The sequence below is a fragment of the Mobula birostris genome, chromosome 13 (assembly GCF_030028105.1).
Source record: "Mobula birostris isolate sMobBir1 chromosome 13, sMobBir1.hap1, whole genome shotgun sequence".
NCBI lineage: Eukaryota > Metazoa > Chordata > Chondrichthyes > Myliobatiformes > Myliobatidae > Mobula > Mobula birostris.
The window spans coordinates 107552569-107567658 of NC_092382.1; the positions used below are offsets into that span (position 1 = coordinate 107552569).

The following is a 15090-nucleotide window of genomic DNA, read 5'->3' on the forward strand; positions in this document are numbered from 1 at the left end:
GAAGATGAAAAAAGAATGGTTTCTACAACAGGAGGATGATTCTAAACACACCTCAAAATCCGGAACGGACTACTTCAAGAAGCGCACGATGAAGGATTTACCATGGCTTTCACAGTCCACCGAACTAAACATCATCCAAAATCTGTGGAAATACCTCAAAAGAGCAATGCATGCAAGACGGCCCAAGGATGTCACAGAACTAGAAACATTTTGCAGTTAGAATGTGCGAAAATCCCCCAAACAAGAATTGAAAGACTTTTAGCTGCCTGCAGAATACATTTACACGCTACCGCACTCGCTAAAGCGCCTGTTACAAAGTACTGACCATACAGGGTGCCCAAACGTTTGGTTCGGGCCCTCTTCCTTTCTGTTATTTTGAAACATTAAAATATGGAATTAAAAAAGTAATCTTGCTTAAAATATTAAAGAAATGTGGCATCTTTAACATGATGCCTTTTGGAAATCAGGTCATCTTTTACTCGCTTATCTATTCACAGTAACAGGAATTTTGAGCAGGGGTGCCCAAACTTTTGCATGCCGCTGTATATGCATCAGGACCTCCGGCTGCTCACTCACCCACTTAAGAATCATTGAGAAGGAATGGTGTGCTGAGAGAAGAGGAAGGAAGGGGAGGAGAGTGGAGGCGACAGAACGGCTGTTCAGCTTGCAGCCGTTGGAGCAGAACGTGTGAGTCGCCATTTTCTTCCACCCTATTTCTGACTGGAAACTGTTTAAACACCAAAATCCCCTAACTTATGACTTTGAATCAGACACAGAGTATATCTCCCTCCACACCGACCCATTGCACACACCCGGGGTAAGGCACAGAATTAAGCTCCCTCCACACCGTCCCATCACACACTCCCGGGGTCAGACACAGTGTGAAGCTCCCTCCACAGTGTACCATCACACACTCCCAGTGGTCGGACACAAAATGCAGCTCCCTCCTCACCGTCCCAAAACCCACTCCCTTGTTTAGACAAACTGTGAAACTCACAACATATTATCCCATCCTTCACCCGCGGTCAGATATTTGAAGTACACCCGCACCATCGCGGCAAACTCTACTGAAGTCAGAAAATGTGCACAGTCCCCACCCTCTGCCGCTCTCCTCACTCACCAATACCCAGCACTTCGGCGTTCCAGTAGTCTCGAACTGTGTGTGCCTCTCAGAGATGGTGTCTGTGTGTGTGGGACCGGATGGTGTGCTGCGTGAAGGGGAAGGGGAAGGAAGGGGAGGAGAGAGGAGGCCAGGGAAGGGGTTGTGAGATTGCAGATACTGATGCAAATGGTGTGGAACCACCTGACCGGCCTGTGCATGCAGAGCTTGGAGAGGCTCAGAGCCTGGCGATAGATATTCGGTGGAAGGGGTTGGTGCAGCAACACACATCATTTCTCCCTCAGACTTCCCACAATTGCCGCTGAACACAGAGAGGCAGGCACGAGGGGCGGTGGCCGAGATTTGAAGAGTTTTACTGGATGGAGCTTGTCACGGTGAAGGGCTGGGCGGTAAGGAAGTTAGGGAATGTGTGCAGGTGAGGCAATGGGTCACGAAGAATGGTAGGGTGAAAGGAAGGGAGGCGTGACGGAGACGAAAGAGGTGTAGTGGAGGGAGTATGTGACGGGGACGAGGAGTAGTGCAGGAGAGGGAAAGTTTGACGGATTCGGGGAGGGATTTTAGCGAGGGAGGGTACAGTGCATACAGGAAGGGGTGTTTCCGTGTTACTGTGAAAGGCCTGACTCTGCGTCGCTATCTTTTGGTGGTGAGGTTCTGCTACGGAACAACGTCTCGTTGTATCGGTGTCACGATGCGGGGCGTGTTCCTGTCACGACCGGGGTTGTGTCAGTGATCTCAGAGCTTGGATACATAGATGGAATTGTGATTTAGAGGCTATTACCGAGACTTGGCTGGCACCAGGGCAGGAATGGATTCTCAATATTCCAGGATTTCAGTGCTCAAAAAAGAATGGGGGTGGGAAAAGATGGAGAGGGGTAGCTTTACTGGTTGTGGATACTATTACAGCTACAGAAAGGGTTGGTGATGTAGCAGAATCAGCATTTGAGTCAGTATGGGACGAATTCAGGAACAGGAAGGGAGCAGTTACTCCATTTGGTTAATTCTATAGCACCTCTGCTCGCAGCAGAGATACCGAGGAGCAGATTGGGAGGCATATTTTGGAAAGGTGCAAAAATAATAAGGCTGTTACCTTGGGAGACTTTAAATTCGCGAATATTGTTTGGCACCTGGTAAGTTGCAATGGTTCAGACGGGACAGAGTCTGTTAAGTGTGTCCAGGACGGATTCCTGTAACAGTATGTCGACCGGCCGACGAGGGTGAATGACATATTAGATGTAGAAGTAAGTGACGAACCGGATTTGCTCACAGATCTCTCAGTGGGTGTGCATCTGGCGGACAGCGACCATCGGTCCGAGGCCTTTAAAGTTATCGTGGAAAGGGATAGAATCAGAGAGGACAAAAATGTTTTTAATTGGGGAAGGGCAAAATATGAGGCTATAAGGCTAGAGATGTGGATGTGAATTGGGAAATGTACTATGGACATTTGGTCGATGATTAGGGATACCTTTCAGGATGTTAGCGACAAATTTGTCCCGGTGAGGAAGATAAAGAATGGTAGGGTGAAGGAACCATGGGTGACAAGTGAGATGGAGAATCTAGTCAGGTGGAAGAAGGCAGCATACATGAGGTTTAGGAAGCAAAGAGCAGATGGGTCTATTGAGGAATACAGGGATAGCAAGAACGGAGCTTCAGAAGGGGCTGAGGAGAGCAAGAAGGGGGCATGAAAAGGCCTTGGCGAGTAAGGTAAAGGAAAACTCCAAGCCATTCTTCCATTATGTGAAGAACAATAGGATGACAGCAGTGCAGACAGGACCGATTAGAGATAAAAGTGGGAAGATATGCCTGGAGGCTGTGGAAGTGAGCGAGGTCCTCAATGAATACTTCTCTTCGGTATTCACCAACGAGAGGGAAGTTGATGATGGTGAGGACAATATGACTGAGGTTTATGTTCTGGAACATGCTGATATTAAGGGAGAGGAGGTGTTGGAGTTGTTAAAATACATTAGGACAGCTAAGTCCCCGGGGCCTGACGGAATATTCCCCAGGCTGCTCCAGGAGGTGAGAGAGGAGATTGCTGAGCCTAGGATCTTCATGTCCTCGTTGTCCACGGGAATGATACCGGAGGATTGGAGGGAGGCGAATATGGTCCCCTTGTTCAAAAAAGGTAGTAGGGAGAGTACGGGTAATTATAGACCAGTGAGCCTTACGTCTGTGGTGGGAAAGCTGTTGGAAAATATTCTTAGAAATAGGATCAATAGGCATTTAGAGAATCATGGTCTGATCAGAGACAGTCAGCATGGCTTTCTGAAGGGCAGATCGTGTCTAACAAGCCTGATAGACTTCTTTGAGGAGGTGACCAGGCATGTAGATGAGCGTAGTGCTGTGGATGTGATATATATGGATTTTAGGAAAGCATTTGACAGGTTTCCACACAGTAGGCTTATTCAGAAAGTCAGAAGGCATGGGCTCCAGGGCTGTTTGGCCAGATGAATTCAGATTTGGCTCAGCTGCAGAAAGCAGAGAGTCATGGTGGAGGAAGCGCATTTGGATTGGAGGATTATGACTAGTGTTGTCCCACAAGGATAGTTTTTGGGACCTCTACTTTTCGTGATTTTTATTAATGACCTGGATGTCTCGGTAGAAGGTGGGTTGGCAAGCTTACAGACTACACAAAGTTTGGTGGTGCTGTGGATAGTGCAGAGGATTGTCTAACATTGCAAACGACATTAATACAATGCAGAATTTGGCTGAGAAGTGACAGATGGAGTTCAACCCGGAGAAGTGTGAGGTGGTACACTTTGGAAGGACAAACTCCAAGGCAGAGTACAAAGTAAATGACAGGATACTTGGTAGTGTGGAGGAGCAGAGGGATCTCGGGGTACATGTCCACAGATCCCTGAAAGTTGCCTCACAGGTGGAAAGGGTAGTTAAGAAAGCTTATGGCGTGTTAGCTTTCATAAGTGGAGGGATAGAGTTTAAGAGTTGCGATGTAATGATGCAGCTCTATAAAGCTCAGGTAAGGCCACACTTGGAGTACTGTGTCCAGTTCTGGTCGCCTCACTATCGGAAGGATGTGGAAGCATCGGAAAAGGAACAGAGGAGATTTACCAGGATGCTGCCTGGTTTAGACAATATGCATTATGATCAGAGATTAAGCGAGCGAGGGCTTTACTCTTTGGAGAGAAGGAGGATGACAGGAGATATGATCGATGTATACAAGCTGTTAAGAGGAATAGATAGAGTGGATAGCCAGCGCCTCTTCCCCAGGGCACCACTGCTCAATACAGGAGGACATGGCTTTAAGGTGAGGGCTGGGAAGTTCAAGAGGTATATTAGAGGAAGGTTTTTTTACTCAGAGAGTGGTTGGTGCGTGGAATGCACTGCCTGAGTCAGTGGTGGAGGCAGATACACTAGTGAAAATTAAGAGACTATTAGACCGGTATATGGAGGAATTCAAGATGAGGCGGGGTATATGGGAAGCAAGGTTCAAGGGTCGGCACGACATTGTGGTCCGAAGGGCCTGTACTGTGCTACACTATTCCATGTTCTATGTTCTATGAAAACGAAACACTGTGAGGGGTCTTTCAGCATCACCCTGAAGTCGGTGACCGTGCCACAGTGAGGTCCGTGTGTCTCATTCACAGCCTTTGCCGTCTGTGAAGTGGTACTTCCCTCTGCTTGGCAATGCATCGTCAATTTCCCTGATCTCCCCAACCGCCTGCTTTTCCCGTCAGGTGAGCGCAAATCTCTGTCTGATCTTTTATGCAGAGCAGAAAACCTTAATCGCAGTACAGAACAGAACCTTAGGCCCAAAGATTGTGATATACCAATTTAACTGAATTCCTTCTGTTGACACAACGTCCGTCTCCCTCCAATCCCTGCATACCAACGTGACCGTTAAAGAGCCAATTAAACGCCTCTATGAATCTCCCTCCACCACCAGGGCTGGGAGTACTTTCCAATCACCAACCCATCTCTCCGAAAAAAAAAAAAAATATCAAACTCATCTCCATTGAGCATACCCTCTCTCGCCTTAGCCCGGGCCCTCTGGCATTAGACATTTCCACCCTAGAGTTAAGAGATACACGCCTTCTGGTCTATTTGCATCCGATTGTGATGTAAACCTCAGTAAGAAACTAAACCCAAGGTAATACCTATGCTTTTCTGTAATAACCTCGTATCCAATGGTATTACCATCACTAGATGCAACGCGGTCCCCTGCACAAACACTCAAACCTCTCCTCGCTAACGTATGGAATCGATAAATCATCGAATGACCAGTCAGGCAGTGCCCAGTCCAACAATGGCCGCTCCGCTTGCTACTACTTTGTTTTTTTGAACATGCTAATGATTCCGGCTCCGTGATTGGTTGCTGATCAAACGCCGAAACTTTAGTGAAGTATTGCATTTTAATGCACAGTCGCCAAACGTGTGAAATACCATTTTCTCTCTCCCGACCTCTGATTGGAGTCTTTTCAAAACCCGAAATCATCTGACCACTGACTGCGAGTCAGAGACAGAGCAAGGCTTGCTCCATGTAATCCGATCTCGCACTACTGGAAACAGACACTGAGTGACGCTCCCTCCACAACAATCCAAAACATAATTTAAGGTTTCGATAAGAGAGAAGCTTCCTGCATATCGATCACTCCAGTGTGAGATCAGGAGTGAAACACACACAACAGCAACAAAAATAAACACCTAGGGTCACGCAATCAGTGATGCTCCGTACACATCATCGAATAATGCACTCCATAAGGGCAATACACAGTGAAACTCCCTCGTCACCGTCCCATCACAAACTCGCGGGGTCGGACGCAGACTGAACTCCCTCCGCACAGTCGCATCACACGTTCCTGGGGTCAGACACAGAGTGAAGCTCCCTCCCCACCTTCCCATCACACACACCCGGGGTCAGTCACATAGTGAACGTCCCTCCTCACCGTCCTATTACACACTCCCGGGGTCAGGCACAGAGTGAAACTCCCTCCACACCGTCCCATCACACACTCCCGGGGTCAGACACAGAGTGAATCTCCCTCCACACCGTCCCATCACACACACCCGGGGTCACACACAGAGTGAATCTCCCTCCACACCGTCCCATCACACACACCCGGGGTCACACACAGAGTGAATCTCCCTCCTCACCGTCCTATCACACACACTCGGGGTCAGACACAGAGTGAATCTCCCTCCACACCGTCCTATTACACACACTCGGGGTCAGACACAGAGTGGGTTTTCCTCCACACCATCCATCACACACTCCCGGGGTCAGGCACAGAGTGAAACTCCCTCCACACCGTACCATCACAGACTCCCGGGGTCAGACACAGAGTGAATCTCCCTCCACACCGTCCCATCACACACACCTGGGGTCACACACAGAGTGAATCACCCTCCACGCCGTCCCATCACACAAACACCCTGGGTCGGACACAGAGTAACGCTCCCCCACACTGTCCCATCACACACTCCCGGTAACAGACACAGAAGCAAGTTCCCTCCACACAGTCGCATCATACCTACACGGAGTCAGACACTAATTGAAGCTCCTTCCACACCGTCCCGTCACACACTCGCTGAGGGAAACCCTGGGCGAAACAACCTCCAGACCTCCTCAAAACACACACGCTTAGTCAGTCAACCAAGGATGCTCACTATAGGTTATCCCATCACTCATTCCCGGAGTTTGTTATCTGAATTATCCCCAGCCCCGCAGTACTGAACGACACTCCACCTGAGTGTGAAGCTCCTTCCGTCCCCCACTCCCCATTCTCACCAATACCGAGCACTTCGGTGCCCAGGAGTCTCAGGTCGTGCGCTTCTCCCGGAGATGGTGTGTGTGCAACCGGATGGTGTGCTGAGGGAAGAGGAAGGAAGAAGAGGAAAGTCGTGGTCAGGGAACGGGTGGGGCGGTTGCAGCCATTGGGAGCAACTGCTGTGGCCTCACACAACCGGCCTGAGAACTCACGGCTGTGGAGAGGCTTTGAAGCGAAAGATGGATAACTTGTGGAAAGGGGCAGTTGTAAACACTACCTCATTCTCTGCACAATTCCCTCAGAACACCGGAAGAGAGATTTGACGGGTGCGGGGAAGCGACGGAGAAGTTGGGGGTGGGGGTGGAGGTGCGTCGGGGATTGAGAGGCCTACGGAGCCGGGAGGGGCTTCGGGGGTTCAGGAGATGACAGATACGGTGAGGTGTGCATGGGAGCGAAAGTGTCACGGAAATGGAGAGGGGCGGTGGAGGTGGAGATGACGGAGATGAGAAGTGCGTAGAAGAGGGAGTGCGTCACGGACACGGGGTAGCTTGTAAGGGAACGGGGTGACGGAGACGGGAGTGGTGAAGTGGAGAGAGAAGGCGGATTGCAGGAGAGTGACGGGTTGGCGGAAACGGGGACGTGTTTTAGAGTGGGGGTAAGTTATGAAGACAAGGAGGAGCGTGTCCGTATTAAAGAGCAAGGCGTGTCGTTATGTCGGTATCGTTGAGGTGTGAGTCCGTGTTACTGTGCAGGCCGTGTCGGTATGTTGTTATTGTTGAGCTGTGTGGTTTTGTTACAGTGCAGCTCCTGTCGGTGTACAGACGCCACGATGAACACGGCGTCTTGTCACGGCGGACGATGTGTCGGGGTCACGGTGAGATGCCTGTCGGTGTCACGGTACTTGGTTGATCAGTGTCCGTTCGAGAGTTACGTCGTGTAATGGTGAGGCTTATGTCAGTGTCATGGTGACAATGTGTCGGTGTCACGGTGAGGGGTGTGTCGTTGTCACGGTGAGGTTTGTGTCAGTGTCATGGTGACAATGCGTCGTTGTCACGGTGAGGGTTGTGTCGGTGTCATGGTGAGGGGTGTGTCGGTGTCACGGTGAGGGGTGTGTCGTTGTCACGGTGAGAGTTGTGTCGGTGTCACGGTGAGTGGTGTGTCGGTGTCACGGTGAGTGGTGTGTCCGTGTCACGGTGAGGGCTGTGTGGATCGCTCACTGCCTATGCAGTCTGTAGTGTCGTTCCCTGTGTTTCACAAAACGTCGTTACATTCCTTCATCTACTCAATCCCTACTCTTCCCACCTGATGAGTTGAAGTCTGTGTTTTTGAACCTACTGCAGAGTAGTGAACGTAAATCACCAAACCAAACAGACCCTTCGGTCCACAATGTTGTGATATACCAATTGAGCTAAATCGCTTCTGACTGCGCAGCAATCATCTCCCTGTATTCCCTGCACATTAACATCCCTGGCAAAGAGCCACTTGCATCTCTCTCTCCATGAGTCTGTCAATGAATCGAAAGTGACCAACAGAGCAGCTTCTCAACTTTGAATTCTTCCCGCTGCATCACGACGAATAAACCCAAAGCCGGGAATGTTGAGCTGACGGTCATGCTCGCCCTGTGCCGACGTCTCACTGATATCTACAATATCATAATTCCAGCCTTGATCCCTGCTCTGAGCTCATCTGTCTTTCGTACAATACTTCCTGCATTGAAATGTAGGCATCTCAGAACACAAGTCCCAGCAGGCTCAAACTTTTGCTTCCTGACTTTGTCTCTGGTCTTCCCAGCATCTGTCCCAACAACCGCTCCACTATCTGTTTGGCATTCTGTTTTTCATCCCCCTCTATCTCTAGTTCAAACCCCACCCCTCCTCCTTTTTTAATGCCAAAACCACCCGCTGGGATGTTAGTTCCAGTCCAGTTCAGGTGGAAACTCTGAGATTTGCTCGGTGACGGAGTAAATGAAAGGGCGGCGCAACGTGGGTCGGTGGGGCGCGGCCTCCAGGCCTCCTCCCAATATGTCCTCCCTATCACCCCTCAGTTTACCGAATGATCCAATTCCAGCTCCAACTCCCGAACGCCCAGTGTTAAACGCTACAGCCGGATGACATACTTACAGGTGAAGTTGTCAGACACTCTGGAGGACTCCCTCCCGTCCAAGTCCTGCAAGAGGAGCACTCAACTCTCCTGCCAGGCATGTCTACTGCTCTAACTATCCGAAGCCCTCAATCCTACCTCGAACACTTAACCACCTCTTAATGGGTGCTGCCTATCTATTTCTGGCCACACCAGCACGTGTCACACTTTTCCTGCTGACACTCCCACTTAAGATGGCTGAGGACCCGATCCGAGTGGTAGCGTCCCTGACACCCGGGAGGCAAAATACCATCCTGGAATCTCTCGCTCACAGAACCTCTTTTCTGTTCCCCGAATAAATAATCTTCTGTCATCACAGCTCGCCTCAGCTGGCCCTCCGCTCCCCTTCTGAAACCACAGAGCCGAAATCAGTGCCAGAGACCTGACCTGGGAGACTTTCCTCCACTTGGTCATTAGACCCCTCCCCCACCCCAAGGGGGATCGTACATCGACTCGCTGGCCTACATCAGTCAGGACACTGAGCACGGGAGTCGGGAGGTCACGTTGCAGTTGTACGAGACGTCGGTGCGGCCACACTTTGGAGTACGGTGTTCAGTTTTGGTCGCCCTGCTGTGTGAAAGAGGCCACTGAGCTGGAAAGAGTGCAGAGGGAGATTTACGAGGATGTTGCCGGGACTCCGGGGACTGAGGTATAAAGAGAGGGAAGGAAGTTTGGGACTGAACCCCCTGTGATGGAATGAAGGGATAAGTAAATAGGGGGAAAAAACAGAGGACAACTATTAACTTATAATCGATCAACTTGTAAGCGTCTTAGCTTACTGCTTTGGACAAGTTTGGACAAGTCAGAAAGAAGCTTCACTCTGCAACGGGTGACGTACCAGTCATTATTGTCTAAAGCTCGGCAAGGGCTCAAATAAGGAACTATCCTCTCTTCAGAAGCAGCTGACGGTGTAGCTAAATATGGGAAGTATACTGTAAGGGCTGGAATGTTCTGGAGAAAAGGGGAAGGGTCCGAATGAGGAACTGATGAGCTAGCTTTGGCTTAGAATACTTATAACTAACTGACCAATGATTATTTTACATCTAGTTGTATCTTAGCATGTGATTGAAATGATTCTAATATTGTCTAATCTTGCAATCGTAAGATTTTCTTCTACTTGATCAGTGTTATAAATTGTGGGAAATTGTGTAATTCGGGGGCAGTGTCTGGACTGGTTCTTTTGGGAGATCAGTCTGTAACTTGCCCTATGGCATGTTATGAGTAGAGAATGAAGGTTTGAAAAGAATTAGGTGTGTCAGTGTATTTGTGGTACAAATGCTATTGCATCGCTCCGATCGAGAACGACACCTGGAGCGTATCTGTAACCTCACAGATTTGCGTAAAGATAGGGAATTCAGGGAGACGGAGGGGTGAGGGAAAACGGAGAGCGGAGTAAGAGAGTGGGGTAGAGAGTGGGGAGAAAGGGGGAGAGAGGGGAAAGGGCTAGACAGAGGGAACGGAGAAAGACAGCGGGATTAAAAAGGGCGAGGAAACAGTGGGAGAGGTGTGGAGAGAGAGGTAGAGGGAGAGGAGAGGAGCGGGACCGGGGCGGTGGAATGACGAGAAAGAATGGAATAGCTGGGGAGAGCTCTGCAGGTGTGTAGTGGGGAGTATTGGGGTGAACAGGAGGAGAGGTATGGAGTAGGGGGAGGGTCAGAGTGGGTGAGGATGGAATTTGAGAGGATGGAGGAGTGAGAGTGGACGAAGGGAGAATGGGGAGAAAGAGGGGTGGTCTCTTGTTTCAAATCGGCCCCACTGTCTGTTGACAGAGACCCTGGATCTTTCCAGGAACATTCGGGAACAAAGATACCGACTTTTCGCAGATGAAACCGTGATATCGAGTGCAAATGTCATTCTCTACGTGCGAGCCGCAGTCACTGCAGGCGTACATTCGATCATACACCACGTCCGGGAGACCAGAGGCCACTTTCCTGTCAAAGAGCGTTAACTAATTTCAACAGAGACAAAACAGCTCTAGCAGTCAATCCGCAAAAATAATCCCATCAAACAGCTCTCTCCCCACAGCCTGTGTCATCAGTAAAATAATCCCTGGGCACTGATCCTGCCAGTCCGCAAGATATCCAGTATGCAGGGATATGCGTGACATGAGCGTGGTAAACAAAATTCTGTGAAATTAAATTCCTTTGTTAAATGACTAAAATGGAAAACAATCTACGGAGCCTCTCTTGGACTATTACAACAGGAATGTGTGAAGGCAGAGTGCGGAGAGAGCTGCACTCTCTGTCTGACCACCAAATTCTGTGATAGGACGGTCTGGAGAGGGCTTCATTCTGTGTCTGACCGCGGGACTGTGTGTTGAGACGGGGTGGAGGAAGCTTCACTCTGTGTCTGACTCCGGTAGTGTTTGATGGGAAGGTGCGGAGGCCGCTTCACTCGATGTCTGACCCCGGGAGTGTGTGCTGGGACGTTGTGGGCGGAGATTCACTCTGTGTCTGACCCTGGGATTGTGTGATGGGACGCTGTGGAGGGAGGTTGACACTGTTTCTCACCCCGGGACTGTGTGGCCAATCCGTCTTCTGGAAAATTCGCTCTGTGTCTGACTCCGGGAGTGTGTGATGGGACGGTGTGGAGGGAGCTTCACTCTGTGTCTGACCACGGGAATGTGTGGTGGGTCGGTGTTGTTCCGAACTCGCAGGTTTCGTTTACTGTGGACTGTCGCTAAGAGCGCCAGAGGGAGGCGGGACAATGATGTCAGTCACTGGCTGCCGTGGTTTGTGAAGATTAAACACAGTGAGAGAGAGAGGGAGAAAGAGAGAGAGAGAGAGAGAGAGCGCGCGAGAGAGAGAGAGACGGAAACACTGGAAGCCGATACCTCAGCTTGTCGCAGCTAAGACTTCGAACTTTTCTCTGCCCACAAGAGGGGGTTAAACATCGGAACACGGTGCACAACGAATGTGTGACCGTCACTTTGTCGGATCCATAGGAGTGGATTTTAGGTTGCCTGGGTATGCTGTGTGGTAACCTCTGGAAGACGATATTCCCGTGACAGGTCACTTTCGGTGATAATTCGTATGTGCATTTGGAACCTCATGTCAGACAAGACCTACGGCGACTGTCATCTCGTTTTACCAGCGTAAACGCTGTGGAATATTTTGTACTTAACTTTTCTATACGTTTTACCTTGGATTACAAATGTCTCTCTCCCATAATTTATTTCGTAGATTACTGAACATTCCTACTTTACCACCTGAAGACATTAAGACTTCCCACGCCCCACGCCCCTTCCAAGCTCAATAGTTATATTTACACACACACCTACACATAACACCGTTAACTTTTGTTCATCTTGTTAAAGTTACTATATTATAGGTATCTACTAATAAAGATAGTGGTTTTAACATCAAAACCGGACTCGCACATTTCTAGGGATGTACGGTGTCGAGCATTTTGTCTTGTCGCATGGTCGCCTGGCGTGGAGGCTGCAACGCAGAGGGTCGCCATGGACCATAGAAGGTTCTAGACTCAGCCAGCTCCATCACGGACGCAACCCTCTCCTCCATCGAGGACATGTTGAAGAAGGAATGACTTGGGAAGACCGCATCCATCAGCGAGGACCATCTCCCGCCGGGAAATGCCCTGTGCTGATCGGTACCACCGGGGAGGGGTACAGGAGCCGGGAAACTCAACAATTTACAAGCAGTTGCTTCCCTTCCGCCATCAGATTGCGAACGCTCCCTGAGCACTTAAACACTCCCTCGGTATTCACCTTTTTGCAGTATTTATTAATTTTCCCAATTGTCGTGAATTTTATATCTTTGTACCGCGCTGAAGCCACGTTGTGGTTGTACAAAAGATCGGTGAGGCCGCGCTGGGAGTTTGGTGTTCAGTTCTGGTCGCCCTGCTGTAGGAAAGATGTCACTGAGCTGGAAAGAGTGCAGAGGGAGATTTACGAGGATGGTGCCGGGACTCGAGGGTCTGAGTTATGGAGAGAGAGCAAGAAGGATGGGACTTCGTTGCTTGGAGCGTAGGTATGAAGCCAGGAGAGGCACATACAGGGTGAATGTGCACAGTCTTTTTCCCCCGGGTTGGTGAACTGAGGGCCAGTGCGCACAGAATTGAGGCGAGAGCGGGTGGAGGGAACCGAGAGAGGAGAGGCGGAGAATGGGGTCCGAGGAGGAGAGGAAGAGGGAGAAAGGGAATGAGTTAGAGAGAAGAAGGGGAAAAAGAGAAGAGGAGTAGAAAGGGGGTGTAACTGGGCGGGAGCGGGGGAGAGCGGCACAGGGAGGGGAGAAGTGTGGATAGATGGGGAGAGTGTGAGTAGTGGGGGAGAATGGCGATGCGAGTAGAGGAGGAGAATAGGATAGGAGGGAGGGTAGAGAGGGAGGGAATGGATGGAATTATGGGGTAGTGAGAATGGGGTAGATTGAATGCGGAGACGTGGGGTGTCGTCACATGATTGAAGTCGGCCAGTCAGGTTCTGGACAGAGACGTTGGATCTCTTCAGGAATATCAGGGTATAAAAGTGCAGACTTCTCGCAGATGAATCTGTGTTTCCTTTCGAAAATGATACTCTGTTGGTACGAGTGGGACTTACTGCAGTTGGGCGATCCATGGGACATCTCGTAGAGAAGATAAAAGGTCACATTCCTATCAAAGAGGGTTAGACAGTTTCAACAGAGACAAAACAGATCTAGCAGACAACCGGAGACCGTCGCCAAACTAATCCCACTAATTTGCGCTATCCCCACAGTCCCATGTCAGTCTCTAACTAATCCCATAACACCGCGCTCTCCCCACAGCCCCGACTACATCGCCGTGCGAATCCCACTGCATCACTCTCTCCGACAGCACCGAGTCAGTTTCCAAACTAATCCCACTCTACCACCCTCTCCCGCCCACCTTGCATCAGTCAACAGACTAATCCCACTGTCGCACTCTCCCTAAAACCCTGTATGAGTCTCCAACCTTCTCCCACTGACCCACTCTCTCCCCACAGACCTGTGTCAGTACTCAAACTAATATCAGTGCCCGACTCTCTCCCCACGGACCTGTGTCAGTCTCGAAACTTATCCCACTGACCCACTCTCTCCCCACGGCCTCGTGTCAGTCTGAAAACTAACCCCACCGTCCGACTCTTCCCCTACGGCCTCGTGTCACTCCCACACCAACGACCCGTAACAGTCCAAACCTCACCCGTCTGCGCATTTTCCAATCCAGTAGGTTCCGTGCTCATTGTCGATAGAATTGGAAACAAAATCCTGTGAAATAAAATCCCTTCGATTACTGTGCATGTAACGCCCTGGGAAATGTTACTGCTGATGTAATGGTTTCTCTGCAGCAGCAGTGTTTTGGGGTTTTATTGTTGTTTAGTGCGATCGTGAACAATAGCCAGATCAGAAATGCTGCTCAAGTCAACTAGTTCCCAGAGAGAACTCGGAAAGGCCAAACTGGTGGTTCACTGCTGCACAGCGATAAAACATAAAAATATCATATATACTCTTAAGAAACATTAAAAAGTAGTAGAAATACTGGAGCCATGATGATTATGATCGCCTCCGCTGGACAGAGAGAATTCTGTTGTCCTCCTGTTAAGGATCCGGCCTGGACACTGGGTTGAAGGGCCTCTGCTGGTAGCTCTGGATCACGACAGTCTTTAACTTCTGTTATCTTTCACCTGGCCATGTGGGTTCTGGCCCAGCCCCTTTCCTTTTTTTGGAATTCCTCCAATTACCTGCTCGTCTCCTCATTTGCGCCCACCTGTTTCTAATTTTCACTCATTACCCCGCTCATTTCAACCCCGCCTTGACGAGCATTCTCTGCCAGTTCGTCCCAGTTCTGACCTGTGTCGTTCGAGTCTGTCATCACGGCTTCTGCCAACCGATTTTGCCTGATTCTGAGTCTTGGATTTTGCCCGTTCTTGGACCTGATTTTTGCCTGTGCGCTCTGGATTTGTCTGCTCTCGCCTGACTGCCTTTTCTGGTTAAGACCTCTGCCTGCCATTTCGGATTCGTGTCTGCATTCTGTTTTTGAAGGTCTGTTGCCTTTGTGGTCGCTAATAAATCCTGGTGAAAAAGTATTCATTGGTCTGCACTTGAGTCCCACCGAAACCCGACACGTCCATAATTCAAAGAAATTGAAGGATAAGTT

At 49.8% G+C, this 15090-nt stretch overlaps 1 protein-coding gene across 1 annotated transcript in view; it reads right to left on the reverse strand.

Moving 5' to 3' along the window:
• Positions 1 to 14943, reverse strand: part of LOC140208148 (uncharacterized) — a 30774-nt gene extending 15831 nt beyond the window's left edge. The window contains exons 1-2 of the mRNA XM_072276630.1: positions 14725 to 14943; positions 10797 to 10930 (exon numbers count right to left, since the gene is read on the reverse strand). Coding sequence (XP_072132731.1) covers positions 10797 to 10930; positions 14725 to 14943 — 353 coding nt within the window. The remainder of the gene's footprint in view (positions 1 to 10796; positions 10931 to 14724) is intronic.
• Positions 14944 to 15090: the final 147 nt, after the last annotated feature.